Source organism: Epinephelus fuscoguttatus, linkage group LG2 (genome assembly GCF_011397635.1).
Source record: "Epinephelus fuscoguttatus linkage group LG2, E.fuscoguttatus.final_Chr_v1".
Lineage (NCBI taxonomy): Eukaryota > Metazoa > Chordata > Actinopteri > Perciformes > Serranidae > Epinephelus > Epinephelus fuscoguttatus.
The window spans coordinates 21244783-21258456 of NC_064753.1; the positions used below are offsets into that span (position 1 = coordinate 21244783).

Below are 13674 nucleotides of genomic sequence, written 5' to 3' on the forward strand. Positions count from 1 at the left end.
TTCATTTGAGAGATGCCAATCTGCGATCAGTTAATTAGTGGATAATCTCCCCTTGCTCTACACCTCCTGAAACTTTTTATTTTGCTACGGCAGCCAAGGCAAAAGTGCCCCGAAGTGCTGATGTTGTGTCAAAGACAGTTTCATTGTCAAATGATGTTTCCCTCCTGTTAGAATGATGCTTTGTGTAGCACCCCCTATGTGGTTGGTTTAGATTTAGAGGAAACATATCAACCAAGAAACAGACCTCAACACAACACTGGCTTCCAATCTGCAGCAGTAGTTTCCTCTGGTCTTGTTTCTCTGTGAGCTGCATGTGAATCTGGCACGAAAATAAATAAACAATATGAAGAATATATAAAATGTAAATGATCTGATTTTGATAAAAATTTGCTTCCCATGCTTGCCAACCATTTTGCTTTTCCTCTCCCTTGCTGTTTTCCTGGAGTTCAGTTTACTCAATTTTTACCCCCCAACATGATGAAATTTCAAAATCTGCCGATCCACTGTATTTATTAGAAATGGCTTAGTAACAATTATATATATATATATATATATATGTTTTTTTCTTAATACAGTTGTATTTCAGACCTGTGGGAAACACTGAATAGTAAAAACATTTCTTTAAAGAAGCAGGCTCTTGGATCATCCTGCCTCGAAACTTTTTTCGATTTAGCTGTACACTACACGACCACGAAAACATGCACAAACCCTCCTAAAGTCGTACACAGCTACACTACGAGCTCAATCTCTTTCTCCCATGCTCTCTCTGTCTACCTCCCTCCCTCATACACACACATACATATATGTTCACACAAACAAGCACACACTCTCCCAGCAGAGGGTGGAAAGGGAGTGAGTTGGATTAGTTTGTACACCAGTGAAAATTGGCCAAACAGTCCCAATTATGGGATAACTTGGGCTAACCTAATACACCACTGCAATTACCTGGCATCAGCCCCCTCACACTCACGCACACACACACACACACACACACACACACACACACACACAGGCACGGACAAACAAACACAGGCACACACAAACGCACACCTGCTGTGACAACAGAAGGTGCTGATCTAATACGGTTGGTCACTTAGAGAGGGAGGAAGAGCGATTGGTCCTCCTCTGTCTTCGAATCCTTTTGTCCTGTTCTCTCTGCTATTTGTCTCCTGTCATTCCTCTGATCCCAACGTCACACACTTCACTTTCTCCCAACTGTTGTCTCTCTCCTCTCCTAACCGCTCTCATCCTCTCTGCTTTCCACTGTCCAAACACCAGTTTCTCTTTCACAGCAACTGTCATCTGGTGTCCAACATTATCCCTTTCCCATTTTCATCTGGTCCTCTAAGCTTTCATTCCTTTGTATACAGGAAGAAGGGTTGGATGGAGAGTATCTCAGTGAGGCATGCTTTCATGTATCTAGCTTTTCATTACATGTGAGTGAAATTTGAGCACCTGCATTGTATTTTCTGAGCTGTTATGTCATGTGTACATTCCATGTTTTATCTACCTGATCAACAAACTATAAGATGAATTAATCAGTCATATCAAATCAAATCGGGTTAGAGACAGGTAGTATCATGAGTGAGTTAATTGCACCTCAAAGGGAACCTGGATTACCCAGGTTCTTCTAAGTCATTGGAATGTTAAGTTTAAGAGTTAGGTTGTCCACCAAAGCAACGATGAACTTAATGTTACATTTAGGGTACACTTGCATACAGTAGGGTGTTGTATGACTTTATTTCCTTTACATTTGAGCAAAGTCTTGACAGACATCCAAGTTAACAGCACACTGAGGCACTCACTGATTGATGCTACTCCTTCCCTGCATCTTCCTTATCTTCTTCTTCTCTTTCTCCCTTTCTGTTTCCTCTCTTCCACCTCTTTGTGTTGGCGTGCGTATACTCGCATGTACCTGTGTGTGCGTGTTTATGTGTGCACGCGTGTGTCTCCTTAGTTGTAGTAGCAGTCTTCTAATTGCATAGCACTGTGTGGGACAGGTGGGGGAAGTGCTAGTGACAGTCTATTAAGGCAGGATATCCCTGTTGCCATTAGCAGCAGATTGCCCTGTGATTCTGTGGTCTCCACATTCACCCAGCATTCAGAGGGGCCCACAGATACTACACAAGGAATTTACAATAAGATGGTCACTCACAACAGTGTGCTAAAAAGCAGTGATTTTTTTTTTTCATCGCCAGTTGCATCACTAAAGCAGCTTTCAGTTGGTTTCTTGGTCATGCAGAAGTGCAAAAGCAGCGGAGTAGGTCAATTAAGGCACGAGATCTATGTTGTCATCAGAATGAGTAACATTCTGGAGAGATAATCCTTAAATTGGAAGCAACAAACTCTTAGTCTCCAGTAATTTCTCACTGGTATACTGCTCTAGGTAAAATTGCCATTAAATACACAAACACCAGACTGTAATGGCTGGCATTGCATTCACCTTTCTTTTCTTTTTTCTACATATTTACACAAGTGACATGGTTCTTGCCTCTAGGTCAGTGGGTTCTAGGAATAAAATATAGTGTTGTGTGTAAAATCCATAGTTTGTGGATTGCAGACAGGGTCTGTCATCTTCATGTGCTTCAAGAAGTCTGCCATCATTCCTGTGCCCAAGAAAACAAAACCAACAGGCCTGAACAACTACCGCCCAGTGGCACTCACCTCTGTCGTGATGAAGTGCTTTGAACAGCTGGTCGAAGATTACATCTGCTCCTCGCCAACCAACACACTGGACCCACTACAGTTTGCCTACTGTCCTAACCAATCGAGGGAGGATGCCATAGCAGACATAATCCACACCACCCTATCTCGCTAGGAAGAGAAAGGAAGCTATGTGAGATCACTGTTCGTTGACTAAACTTTGGCGTTTAACACCATAGTTCCCTCCAGGCTCATCACAAAACTCAAGGATCTGGGATTAAACACCTCACTGTGCATGTGAATCTTTTACTTCTCGACAGGCAGACGACAGGTTGTGAGAGTGGGCAAACACACCTCTACCACCCTCATTCTAAACACAGGAGCACCCCAGGGCTGTGTTTGGAGTCCCCTGCTGTACTCCCTGTACAGACATGACTGTGCTGTCACCTCAGACTCCAACACCATTGTTAGTTAGCTGATGATACAACTGTGGTGGGCCTGATTACAGAAAACAACAAAAAAGGCCCACCTGAAAGATGAAGAGGACCTGATCCACTGGTGTCAAGACAACAACCTACTCCTGGACGTCATCAACTAAGGAGATGAGAATGGACTTTGGGAAGAACCAGCAAAGGAACTACACCCCATTTATGTCAACTAGTCCTCAGTGAAGAGGGTGGACAGTTTTAAGGACCTTGGCATCCACATCACAGAGGGCCTGACCTGGGCGCTGCATACTGACTCAATGGTGAGAAAGTCAAGTCAGAGACTTTCACATTGGACGCCTGATGAAATTCAGGGTATCCCTTCAAATACTGAGGAATTTCTACTCCTGCAGCATCAAGAGCATCCTGAGCATCACTGCCTGGTGCGGAAACAGCACCAAACAGGACCACGAGGCCCTGCAAAGAGTGGTTGGTTCCGTTGAACAGACTATAGGGGCTGCTTTACAGTGCTTAAAGTATGCTTACACCAGGTGCTGCAAAAATTAGACCAGGAGAACCACTGAAGATCCCAAACACCCGAATAAGGACCCTTTCCCTCTTCTGAGGTCGGGAAGAAGGTACCAGTTACACCAAGCCAGCACTGAGAGGCTCAGAAAGAGCTTCTACCCTCAGGTCACGAGGATCCTAAATGAAGACCCTGCCTAAAATCGCCTTTGCATGTTCTCCCTGTGTCAGAATGGTTTTCTCCGAATGCTCCAGGTTCCTCCCACAATCCAGATCCACAATCCAAAAGACATAAACATCATGTTAATTGGTGACTCTAAATTGGCTAAGGTGTGAATGTGAAAGCATGAATAGTTGTCTGTCTGTCTGTCTATGTCTCAGCCCTGTGACAGTTGGGCGACCTGTCCAGAGTGTACCCTGCCTCTCGCCCAATGTCAGCTGGGATAGGCTCAAGCACACCTGCAACCCCAAACAGGATAAGCAGTTACAGGAAATTAATGAATGATGAATGTATCTTGTATGATTTGTTGTGGCATATTGATTGATTGATTGATTGATTGATTGATTGATTTAGGGTTCTTCCATCATGCAAGTTGTGGACACTGTGTTTTGGTTTCATTTGTTCCCTGGTTTGTCCGACCATGGCAGCAGGTTATAATCCAAAAATGTGTTGGTGTCTACATTTTACCTTTCCTTTTATTTTTGGGGAAATAAATTAAATCACCAGCAAATGTCTTTCTCTGTCGTCAACAAGGTCTTTATTACCTTAGAGAGGGAAGCTCTGAATTTGGATGCAGTTTTTTATTGGGTTGTGATCATGTTAATTACATTCATAAATGGTCGCAACAGAAATCCATCTGTTAGCCACACTTTTTACATTCTGTAAAATATCTGAAACGTGTTTCTTCTGTTTGTGTGTGTGTCTGTGTACGTGTGTGTGTTCAGGTGGTGGCAGTGACAGTCCAGGGAGTCCCAGAGGGCGTTCAGCCTCCAGTGGTCACAGCTTTAAGCCCCTCCTCCCTCAGTGTGAGCTGGTCTGAACCGACACGTCCCAATGGAAACATACAGCGGTACCACCTGAACCAGACTGGTGTTGGAACCATATTTACACACATTGAAGGGCCCAGAAATTATACTGTGACTGGTAAGATTCTCATGTTATAAAATGCCGCACTTTTCCTCTGTTCTTTAGCTTGTTTAGTTCCCTCTCTATCCTTTCTTTCTCTCTCCTCTCCTCTTTTAATTTGCTCTCCTCCTCTTCCTGCACCTCTCACTTCTTTCATCTCCGTCTCACCTCCTCACCTCACACACCAGATATTCCCCCCATACACCTGTCCTTTGTCATATCTGAATCATCTCCTAACTCCTGCTCTTCTCCTCTCCTATACCTCTCTCTAGTCCTCCTCATCTTCCTTTCTCCTTAGCTGTCCGCTCCTGTTTTTTTTCTTTGTCATGCATTTATTTATGTGTGCTGGTTTCGGGAAGCCATCTAATGTCTGAATTTACACCTGATTCCCGCCATGCTGTCTGTGGCCCGGCCCCTCACACAGACACAAACACACTCACATGAGCACACACAAAAGAAACAAAAAGAAAATAAGCACAGAAGCACACTCAAACATTAAGGTCCGGCACACAGACGGATACCTCACATACCCTGCTATACACCTGAGAAAAACTCAAAACAGCAGCAGTTTGAGACCCAGGGCTCTGAACAAAATAAATACAGCAAGTACACAGAGAGAGAGACAAACACAAGTGTTGGCTTGTCTTAATATTGTAGATCTGCACACAAACATGGTGGTGTCAGGACTGGGTGATTTGTGGGTCTTGTTTTATCTACCCTGAGGAGGAGCTGTGTTGCTGGCCCTCTGCCATCAGTCACAACACACACAAACACACACACATGCAGACACAAACACCTGCATAAAGCATTGTAAAACAAATGTTTGTTGTCTGTGTAAAAACAGAAAATTTCAGAGACACCACAGAGAAGTGCCAATAGAAAACTATCACAGTACACATGCCTACTTCTGGAATAGAAATACTCAAACTCAAATTTCAATATTTAAAGTGTTTAATTGGTGATTTGATTTTTAAATATTACATTTTTCCATGCAGGAACCAAGTGATGACATCTTTTGAAGATGAAATTTAGTGGCATTTCCCCCTCACAGCTCTGCTCTCTGCTCTGTCTTGGACTCAAACCAGGCAACGGCTTTGCCAGTAGCCAATAGACTATTCCCATGGCGCCTGTGGTTGGCTTGTATGGTCAGGAGTTGTGTGTGCACAAGCATGTGTGTTTGTATGTGTAGGCATGAGGCAAAGCAAACAATGCCAAATAGAGATGGTAATGTGCTGTAATACTGTACCAGCCCCATGTGCCAGTGTAAGCAACCAGCATGCGTGTGTGAAATTCCCCTGTCCCCCAGTGAGACACTGGAAAACACTGAGTATTCAGCCAAAACCACTACTGGGGCACTCTCTCCCTCCACTTTATCTGTCTGTCTGTCTGTCTCTCTCTCCCGCTCTTGTTTCTCCACATTGCAGCTGTCTTTGTACAACCCATGTATGCGCTAGGAATTACTTCCTGGGTTTAACTGTCTTACAGACATAGTGAATCACAAAGTTTTACAATAACAAATAATCTGAAATGGATCAAACTTTAAGGCCTATTACAGATTAATTCCAAAAAGTCTTTAATGGTCCCAAACCAGTTCTGCATATCAGCTCAGAGCAACCATACTATGTTTATTTACTGTGAAAAAAAATAGGCTTTGTCTCTCATTTGATTCAATCGTATACATTCATATTTCTTACAGAATTAACTAAACACAATTGATTTAGTAATTTTTTGGCAATATTTTTAAAAATTAGTCTTAATCTGTGTCTTTTACATTTTCATATCCATGCACACACATACACACACTTTCACAGAGTACATTTCCAAACTCGTGTTCCTCTTCAAACTGTATGTAAGTGCTGCTGTTGTAATGAGTAACTGCCGTTAAATCACAGCTGTTGAATCGGTTTCATACCACTAGCAACGCTGACCAGTTGACATACAAAAACAATACACTAAAAGGTAAAACAGAGAGGTAGAGGGTGGGCGGGGGCCTGAGTGGAGAGTAACCTCAACAGTAAAATTAGATAAACAAAGAGTGACACAGAATTATACAAACTGAGGGGGTGAAAGGTGCACAGAATGACACTTTTTGAAACAGAGTGAAGGAGAAAGGAAGAAAGAGTGCGACAGATGAAAAGATGGATGGATGTATCTAAGTGTTTTCAGTGAAATATGAACAGAAATAATTGCCGTGCTACTCCCCCGTCCTTAATGTTTAATACGCCATTATTCATCTTCTCTGCATCTCTCTGACGATTCTCAACGCTGTCAGAGACAGATGCTTCAACAGCTCATTCACTCATTCACTCACTCCAACAACAGAAACTGGAGAATGGATTTTTTTTAGCCAGATCAAGTCACTCTTGTAGAGTTGTAACTTATTTTGATCACTTTGGTCTGCAAGCCCTTGATTTATAAAGAAAGGTTCATGTCAATCCATTGTTGTAATGATAAACATAGAATTATGACACAGTAACAAGTAAAATCGTCATTTTAATTAAGCGTACCTGTTGCTGATCCTTATGGTAAAGATCTAAAAATACAGTGCTGTATATAAAATCCCCAAATTTCACCTTTGAGGCAGAAATAATTAAAACTCTTTGAGACATTTGTGATTTTCTTCAGTCCAGAAAAAAGGTTTTATATGTCAGAAGCCACGCCACAAAAATACATGTGACAAAATACCATTTATAGGTGGGCAGTGTTACAGATAGGTTATCTGTAACACTGCCCACCTATAAATGGTATTTTGTCACTTCTGCCTTAGAAGAATACTTTACCCACAAAAGGGCTATTTGTATATCAATTACACAACATGTGACCACTTTATTTTTCTGCCATGCCACCAGAGTAAACGGAGAAACGGGTCCAGGTTGAACAGCAAAATTATATCAAGACATTCTGTTATATACTCGCACATGACTTATATGGTATAATCCAAGTCTAATTCATCCACACACTCAGTACTTCCCAAACACATGCATTTTCACTTACATGTTACAATATATAATACTTCCACTTATAAGTAGTGTGCCTGAGCAGGCACTTGTGTTTGAGCTTACCCAGAACCGAGTTCAAACACGCATTGCCCTGGCATGCTATTTGGCCGTGCATGAGACTGTATGTACTGACGTGTTTTTTGTCCAAATGTTTTATTGAAAATGCATGTGTTTGGGAAGTACTGAGCAGTTACCTGGGTAAATGAAACTTGGAAGATACTGCAGGAGTTGTGTGAGAGTTTGTAAACTGATGTTTGGATATAGTTTTGCTGTTGTTAAATGTGGTCCCCAATGACTTCAATTGATTAATAATTTTTGCCTTTTTGGAATCTAGATTTATTGTGGCGATATGCAAGAAAAACAAAGTTTTCTCTATGAATTCAAGGTAACACGCTGTGAGTAACAGTTACACAAAATGATTATGATAGTCAAGTATTCCTTTAATAGTTAACAGTGGGGGCGCTGAATCATTCCTCTGTACTACCAGAATCAAAGTTATGTTACAGAAAGTGTTGTTGCTTCCAACTGGTTTGCACTGTTACATGAAAATTCCCAAAGTCAGCAGCCTCTATGATGCCAGACAAATTATAAAAACAAATTTGTGGCTTCTGCCATTCCCAGTTTATTTTTTTATTTGCCTGAGGAAAGCAAGAAATGGGCTCTTATTACTAGCATTTTTAGCAGTTCTGAAAAGTGACACTTCATAGAAAGAATTAAGCACTACTGTACAAAGACACCCCATGTGAATCGATATTAAGTATTGCTATCATTAGCTCACGATGAATTATTGCCTGCAATTATATAGATTATGGCATTAATCATGTGTTTAATTGGTCTTTTGTAGCCTCATTATTAATTCAGAACAGCAGGGAATAGAGTATGTTCTTTTATTTATTAATGCGTTTCCCCCGTAGCCCATGCTCTGATTGGTCCACGCTATAGGTGCAGGCATGCAGACATGGCAAAGGGAGGAGAGGAGATAAGCAAGAACTTTGCTTTCATGTGTCAATTGTGAATCTGTCTCTTATGAGAAGTGTCAGCCTTACAGTATGTGGATCTTTTTCCCTCCAGCCACACCATGTAACTTCATGACTTCTGCTTCTAACTTCTAAAATTGGAGCAAAGAACAAGTTTGGCAGGCTTGCAGTAAAAAGATGGAGCTCAGTGGGACAGATGTTATCTGAAGTATTGCAGATCCGTGGGTTACCCAGCTTAGTCTGAGTTGAGTGATTTTTTTTTTTTTTTTTTCACTCAGGGTCAAGCAAAATGAGTCCACATTTGAATATTTACTTTCAAGTTAAATTAATAGAAATGAAGCTCTACTGTTTTGTTAAAAGCCGGGAATGGAAGTGGTTCACAAATTACTGGTTTTCTTTTCAGTTGGGAAAACTTATTTTTTCAAGATATTTCTCCAAAATAAATATTAATACAACGATAAACAAGCAAAGTAAGAGCTATAATTGTCAGAAGATGTATGAAGCATTTACAACTCAAATGAAAAGATGTGCACTGTGCAATAACTTTAACCTGCATATACGGGTTTGCTGGCTTAGGGAATCTGTATATACTCTGTGTGTGTGTGTGTGTGTGTGTGTGTGTGTGTGTGTGTGTGTGTGTGAGAACCTGATCTCATTGTTCCATCCCAGACGGTCTCTGCATTAGGGAGCCACAGACAGGAAGTCAAACTCTTAATTATTTAGGAGAGGTGTTATCAAAGCTCTCCTCCCTCTCTCTGTCTCTCTGTCTCTCTCTTTCTGTTTTTTCTTTTGTTTTCTTACTTGTTCCTGATGCATCATCTGTTCTTTTTTACTTACTAACTCTTTGTTTCTAGTTCCCTTTGCATTTCCCTCTCCTGCTTGACCCTTCATTGTATCACCCCTCTCTTTCTTCTCTTTCCCTTATCTTTCCATTTTAGCCTTTCATGTCTTTCTCACCTAGCCTCACATTTCTTCTGCCTGGCTTCCCCACCTTCTCTCCATCTTCTCTTTCACTTCACCACTTCTTTCTCTTTCCCTATTTTCTTTTTCATGCCAATTCAAAGAACTTTATTGGCATGGAAGTTTCAAGAACAATGTTGCCAAAGCATCAAAATACAACACACAAAAATAGTGATATGGACATTGACACATCTCTCTGTCTCTCCTTCTCTCTTTCTGTCTTCCTCTGTCTCACTCTCTCGATGTGGTGTATCAGGTAACTGGCATGGTATTGTGGCCTGTGCCCATCATCCTATCATATTCTCCACTGCAAACAGGGAATGGCAACCTGTCAATAAAATGCAGCTTTAAATCAGTTACTTTTACTGCAATACACACACACACACACACACACACACACACACACACATTAGAGAGATCCACAACAACAGTTTCACAATCCCGTCTTTTGTTTGTTCACTCTCTCACATGCAGTCTTTCTCTTTAACTTTTCTGTTCAATGTGAGCTTCAAGTCTTCACCGTCTCACTGCCAGTGTACGTCTCTCTCTGTTCCTCTGTCTGTCTTGCACAAAAACCCACCGATCTCCACTGTGTCCAGCTCTCATGATGACAGTTACAGCCTTGTCTCACTCTGTGTTAGTGAGCCGCTGGCTGCTCACATCAAAACGCCCTCCACCCGTTTTTCACTTCCCGGTGATCACTGTTAAAATGATTGAAGCTTCCTCTGTCTTTCCGTAATCAAGCACATAAGCACATGTGTATGCACCAGTATGTGCACATACAGGTACACACACACACACACACACACACACACACACATGTATGTACACTTACTCTCTCTGTTGCGCACACAAACACACACAGTGGTAAGCATGGTGTCATTTCTTCAGCAGACCAACACTGCCCTCTTCAGGCAGAGTGTTTTAAAGGTAATTTGAAACACACCAAGAGACATCAAAGGTGTTTGTGTGTGTTTGCATTCCTCTGCAGATGCACATGTGTTGAATGAAAAGCGAGATTTTGTTTGTTTTGGTTTATATTTGAAATAGCATGAAACAGAGTGGATGGAGAGTCAGATGATGTGCGGTCATTCACAGAGTTTTGACATTCCTTTACTGTCTGACTGTGCGTTCCTTTCATAGAGAGCAGAACTGATAAATTAGCTTTGACTGGCATGTTCTCTGATCAATCCTCTCTGCTTCCTGACCTGAGTTTAGGCTGGTATTAATCACTATGGGCAACACTTAAAAGCATTTTGGAACATTATTTTTAAGTGGGGCAATTTCACGTAATATCCAATTTTTCATTGTTTCTGAAGCCACTGCCACGTGTCTTCATTGCCATATAAAGTTGTCTACTTGTGTTGAATATTATATCTAAGTTGTCTTTGCAGTTTTTGCCCCATTCTGACTCCCATAGGAACACTCTGTCTGACTGTATGTAGGAAAATGTAGTGAAGGGTTACTGCTTTATTCAGCGTTGCAACAAATGACATCACTTGCAGTGTAGATATCATTTACTATGCTGGAGTGGACACACACATATACACACGCTTAGTTGCACAGTTAAATAGTGTAACAGAGCCTTACGCTTTAACCCTAGTACTTTTGTATGGCTGGCAGATTTTCTTTATTTAACCCAAACACAGGGCAACATTGTGAGAACATTTGCACACACACACACACACACACACACACATTGATCAGAGGTTGGGTTGAGCATGACAGGCTGCGAGGCATGTTAAGCAGGCAAAGCAGTAGAAAGAGATGTGAGGAAACCGTGGTAAAGCACTCCGCTGTGCATTAGAGTGTGTGTGTGCGTGCGTGTGTGCTCGTGCCCATGTTCTCTGCCGTATACCGTCGACACAGGATGGGTACCGACATACATATCGCAACACAAAGTAGGGTTTCCCCTCCCTCAGCCTCCAATATATACGCAATTGGAAATATATAGAATATTAGCTAAATAATATTGAAAACATTATTTATATTTATTTTACACATAGTTAAATTTGGGTTTTTTATTTTCACTAAATTACAGATGTGATAACACATTTGTATTATCAATGATAATAAATTATAAGTCACATTTGGTAGTCGAGTGTCCTGTACTGTCCCTAACTACTCTTTGGTCAAGTAGAGGAAGAAATTTTATATATTAGTAATGTATGAAAAATGTTTCTCAATATTAAAACATATTTATCTAATTCACAGACATCCTTAATGTTGTAAAATATATATTACCTCTCCTTAGATACTGCAGATTTTAAGTCAGAAATAAAGACACTGTATTATGCAATGCCAAAGCCTGTTTTTCTATTCATCCTTTTGAAATAAAGTCATTTTACTTCTTTTATTTTCCCCTCAATTTGATTTGTAAGCTGTTGTATGCTGTCAGCCACGTGAATGACCATAAAACATCCAGTCAGCCCCCATGACAACATTAGGAATTTGCATCCATCCATTCATCCTCATCCATCCACCGTAAATCAGACCTGGGCATAAAATATATCTGAAGGAAACAAAGGTTTTCAATCACCTGAAAGTGGTTCTAACTCAAGGATAACTTTGCTCAGGTACATGCAGGGTTTTTTTTTAGCAACTTCTAGTATTTAACTTGTCCTATAAAAGGTTAAATGTAACACCGAAAACTGATTTCCTGTGGTTGCAGTTAAAGGATCACTCAGTCGCTATGTGATTTCTTTTAGACTGCATAGCGGGTGCCTATAAATAAATCATGTCTGGACGCTGTAGCCTAAACGCATACCGAGGTATCATAATTATCATAGATCAAAAGCTGATGACATTACAGCGTTGGACCGGTCCTATCCCATGTCAGTTCCGCGGCTGCCCATCTTTACGTTGTTTCATTATTGAGTTATGGCATGCATAATTTAACACCGACAGATATGGATCCATCCGTTGAGAGAGTGTGGAAAGAACAGAGGGAGGGAGAGTGAAATGGATAGAGAGAGAGAGAGAGGGAGAAAACGGTTGGGAAGAGAGCTTGTGATACGGACCAGGGCAAGCTTCCCTCTCTCTCTTACTTTTTACCCTATTTTTCATTTTGTTGTTTGTCTCCTCTCTTTCCTCATCCTCTTACACTGTATATCCCTCTGTGCATCTCATGTTATGAAAAACGAATATGCACGGTTTATTGTGTTGAGAATAAAAAAAGAATCCGAACATAAGAAATGTGTGTGATTTTCGATACTTTATGTGTAGGAGTCATCCTTTGTGACCTTTTTATCATATATGTGTGCATGTCTCTGTGCCACAGGTTTGCAGCCGTACACAGACTACAGTTTCGTGCTGGTAGCCTGCACAGCTGTCGGATGTGGAGCCAGCTCACCTTCCTCAGGACGCACCCTGCAAGCCTCCCCTGCTGGTACATATACACACTCACGCACTTATGAAAATTCTGGAGATCCTGTAGAATCTTTTAAACTTCATTAAAAATTTTAGGAATTCTTTCAATTGTGATTTCATGCTGTGACGTTTATTTACAAGTGTTCAATCTGATTCCACAGGTCTTAAATATTTCCTATACCTGTCAGATTCAGAAAACTGTAAGACAGGCATGTGCCACCCATATTTCTCCCCTCAAGAATGTAAATCTAACATCAAATAAAAATAATATATTTACAAATTATTGTCTTTGTTGACATTCTGGCAAACATTTACATTGTTTTAAATTTATAATTAATTATCATAAAAACTCAACTTAATTGAAACATATCAGGACTTTAAGATATTATCATTTTTGATAAATACTAAAGTTCACAATATCACATGCATTTCGTTAAATGTTTTTACCAAATTTATCTTTGTCAGTGTCCTCCTTACTGATTTCATATTTCAGATACTTTTTTCTTTTTCCTCTCCGCTCCTCTCACTTCTCTCATCTCCTCGCACTGCTCTCCTTTTGTGAATCCTCCCCCTCTCACATCCTCCTTTGGTCGCCGTACACTATATCTCGCTACCCTTCACCTTTCTCTCTCTCATTCTTCTTCCTCACT

At 40.9% G+C, this 13674-nt stretch overlaps 1 protein-coding gene across 1 annotated transcript in view; it reads left to right on the forward strand.

Moving 5' to 3' along the window:
• The window catches only part of ush2a (Usher syndrome 2A (autosomal recessive, mild)), a 286437-nt gene that overhangs the window by 222133 nt on the left and 50630 nt on the right, over positions 1-13674 (forward strand). Inside the window, exons 67-68 of the mRNA XM_049604025.1 lie at positions 4539-4737; positions 12936-13043. Coding sequence (XP_049459982.1) covers positions 4539-4737; positions 12936-13043 — 307 coding nt within the window. The remainder of the gene's footprint in view (positions 1-4538; positions 4738-12935; positions 13044-13674) is intronic.